Source organism: Pediculus humanus, genomic scaffold, assembly GCF_000006295.1.
Source record: "Pediculus humanus corporis 1103172107564 genomic scaffold, whole genome shotgun sequence".
NCBI classification, from domain to species: domain Eukaryota; kingdom Metazoa; phylum Arthropoda; class Insecta; order Psocodea; family Pediculidae; genus Pediculus; species Pediculus humanus.
Genome location: NW_002987179.1, coordinates 84,947 through 87,827, shown reverse-complemented (window position 1 = coordinate 87,827; position 2,881 = coordinate 84,947). Strand labels below are relative to the sequence as shown.

The 2,881-nt window shown below is 22.5% G+C and overlaps 1 protein-coding gene across 1 annotated transcript; it reads left to right on the top strand.

Annotated features, from left to right (window-relative positions):
- Positions 1-1,591: 1,591 nt before the first annotated feature.
- On the top strand, positions 1,592-2,434 carry Phum_PHUM217810 (ADP-ribosylation factor, putative; the record flags this gene model as incomplete). Its single annotated transcript, XM_002425698.1, has 4 exons — positions 1,592-1,673; positions 1,790-1,893; positions 1,995-2,193; positions 2,292-2,434. The coding sequence occupies 4 exons, from the start codon at positions 1,592-1,594 to the stop codon at positions 2,432-2,434; spliced, it is 528 nt and encodes a 175-aa protein (XP_002425743.1).
- Positions 2,435-2,881: the final 447 nt, after the last annotated feature.

Sequence of the window (2,881 nt, the reverse complement as noted above, 5' to 3'; positions counted from 1 at the left end):
GTGAGTCATATATATATATAAAAATATGTTTTTGTTTTTCCATTTGTCGTTTCCGTTTTTTTTTTTATTACAACATTTTAAATTAAATTATTTATCAATAAAAACAAAAACAAAAAAAAATTAAATTAAATTAAATTAAATTAAATGCAAAATAATGAATCCAATTATAAATTTTTATTATTATTTTTTAAATGGAAAAGTGATTTTAGAAATCGTATCTAAAAAGAAAAAGAAAATTGTATTTCATTTAAAAAAAAAATAATAATAATAATAATGATATTTTTATTTTCGAATTTTATTTTATTTTATTTTATTTTTAATAAAAATTTATTTTTTTGTTTACACGATGAGTAATCCTCGAGTTCACATTTGAAATTCCAGTCAATTTAAATTTTTATGTTGTAGGTAAATGTTAGAAATTTATCAAATTTACTTATTTTTTCTGTTTGAGAATGTTTCATTCTAATTCATCAACGGCAATGCTAATAATAATAATAATAATTTTTAGAGAAAAATGAAATGAGCATTTTAAAATGATTGACAATTTAAATTTTCATTCGATGCAGCAGCACAAAAAAGTGTTAAAATTTAAATTGTTTATTTATTGTAAAGTTTCCATAGTTGAATGGTAGAAATTATTACAAAATTATGTAAATAATATTTAATTAAAAGTAAAAAACCGCAAAACTCCTACTACTCGTCGAGTGAAAAAAAAAAAAAAACAATTGAAATAAACATGAGAAATTTTATTATTATTATTATTATTATTATTATTATTATTATTATTATTATATTATCGGACGTTTGTTTGTTTGTTAATACGCTACCGTATGTTAAGGAAAAAATTATTATTCGTTTAAGATTAAAAAAATAATCTCGTGAATGATTTCAATTTTCTCAAAAACATTCGATTTAACGTTTTAATAATAATAATAATAATAATAATAATAATAATAATAATAATAATAATAATAATAATAATAATAATAAAACAATCGTATACCTTTTTCAAAAGATAGTAGTATTGGAAAAAACGTTGGGGAAAGAATTACGTACGAGAGTCAAGGAAAGTCAAGAAAAATAATAATAATAATAATAATAAATTGTAATGATGATGATGATAATAATAATAATATAAATAGTAATTGATGCCGATTCAAAAAAAAAAAAAAAAAAAAAAAAAAAAAAATTTTTTTTTTTTTAAAAACATTCGACTTACCAAACGACCGTGAAAATTTATCAAAGTTGAATGACATTTAAATTCTATATTATTTTACTTATTACGATATTTATTCGAATCTATTAAAAATGTCTAAATAGATATTCGTACACATTATTTATTTATTTATTTATTTGGAAAATTTGCATCCCGAATCTTATCCCGAAAATTCCTTTTTTTTTTTTTTTTTTCTCACATGGACCAATTATCGAGTTCGCATGCAAGCGAGCAATGAAACGAGATGCAAATTTTACCGAACAAATTTATTATTATTATTATTATTATTTTTTTTTATTGATATATTATTTATTTATTTATTTAAATATATATATATTTATTTGGGTTTTCAGTTAGTATTGTTCGACACTCAAAATGGGAAAACTTTTGTCAAAAATTTTCGGCAACAAAGAGATGAGAATATTGATGCTGGGTCTGGATGCTGCTGGAAAAACAAGTACGTTTTTATAAAATGTTGTTTTGGAATTTAATTTATTAATAATAATAATAATAATTTTTATTTATTTTTTACTTCCTCCCCCTCCCCCACAAAAAAAAAAAAAATCCCTGCAGCTATTTTATACAAGTTGAAGTTGGGACAATCAGTGACCACAATACCCACAGTAGGATTTAATGTAGAAACCGTTACATATAAAAATGTTAAATTTAACGTTTGGGTAAGTGTTTTCATTTTCTCTCTCTCTCTCTCTCTCTCTCTCTCATTGTACGTAAAAATTTTCTATAAAGTTTAAATTTATTTTTTTAATGTTTTTATTAGGATGTAGGAGGGCAAGATAAAATTCGACCTCTTTGGCGGCATTACTACACGGGTACTCAAGGTTTGATATTTGTTGTTGATTGTGCCGATAGAGATAGAATCGATGAAGCAAGACAAGAATTACATAGGATAATAAATGATAGAGAAATGAGAGAAGCTATAATACTTATATTTGCCAACAAACAGGATCTTCCTGATGGTAAAACATTAACCAAATTTGTGCAATTAATTGTTTTTCTTTTTGTGCACATTTAAATTTTATCACAGCAAAAAAAAAAAAAAAAAAAAAATTTACAGCTATGAAACCGCATGAAATACAAGAAAAATTAGGACTGACTCGAATAAGAGACAGAAATTGGTACGTTCAACCATCTTGTGCTACAACAGGGGATGGCCTTTACGAGGGTCTAACTTGGTTAACGTCCAATCACAAGTTATAACGATCCATTCAAAAAAAGATTCAAGGACGAAATTTATTTATTTATTTTTTTATTTCATTGGTAAAACATACATTTATTATTATTATTATTATTATTATTTGCTTTAATGAATTTTAGACGTTTCCTTATTCTCTCCATCCTTTGAATTCTTTGCAATTTATTAATTTACGTGATCAAAATGATGATGATGATGATGATGATGAATGAAAGAAAATTATTATTATTATTATTATTATTTTTTTTTTTTTCCAGATAATTCGTCAATCAAATTATTATTATCCGTTTGCATTTAATTGCCTATTTTTTTTTTTTTTTTTTTTTTTTTTTTATAGGGAAAAAGTATAAAATTTTCCAAATAAATAATAATAATAATAAGGGAAAATTAATTGTAATTTATAACTATAAAAAAAAGGAAAAAGAAGGAGAAGATGAAGAAAAAAATAAAAA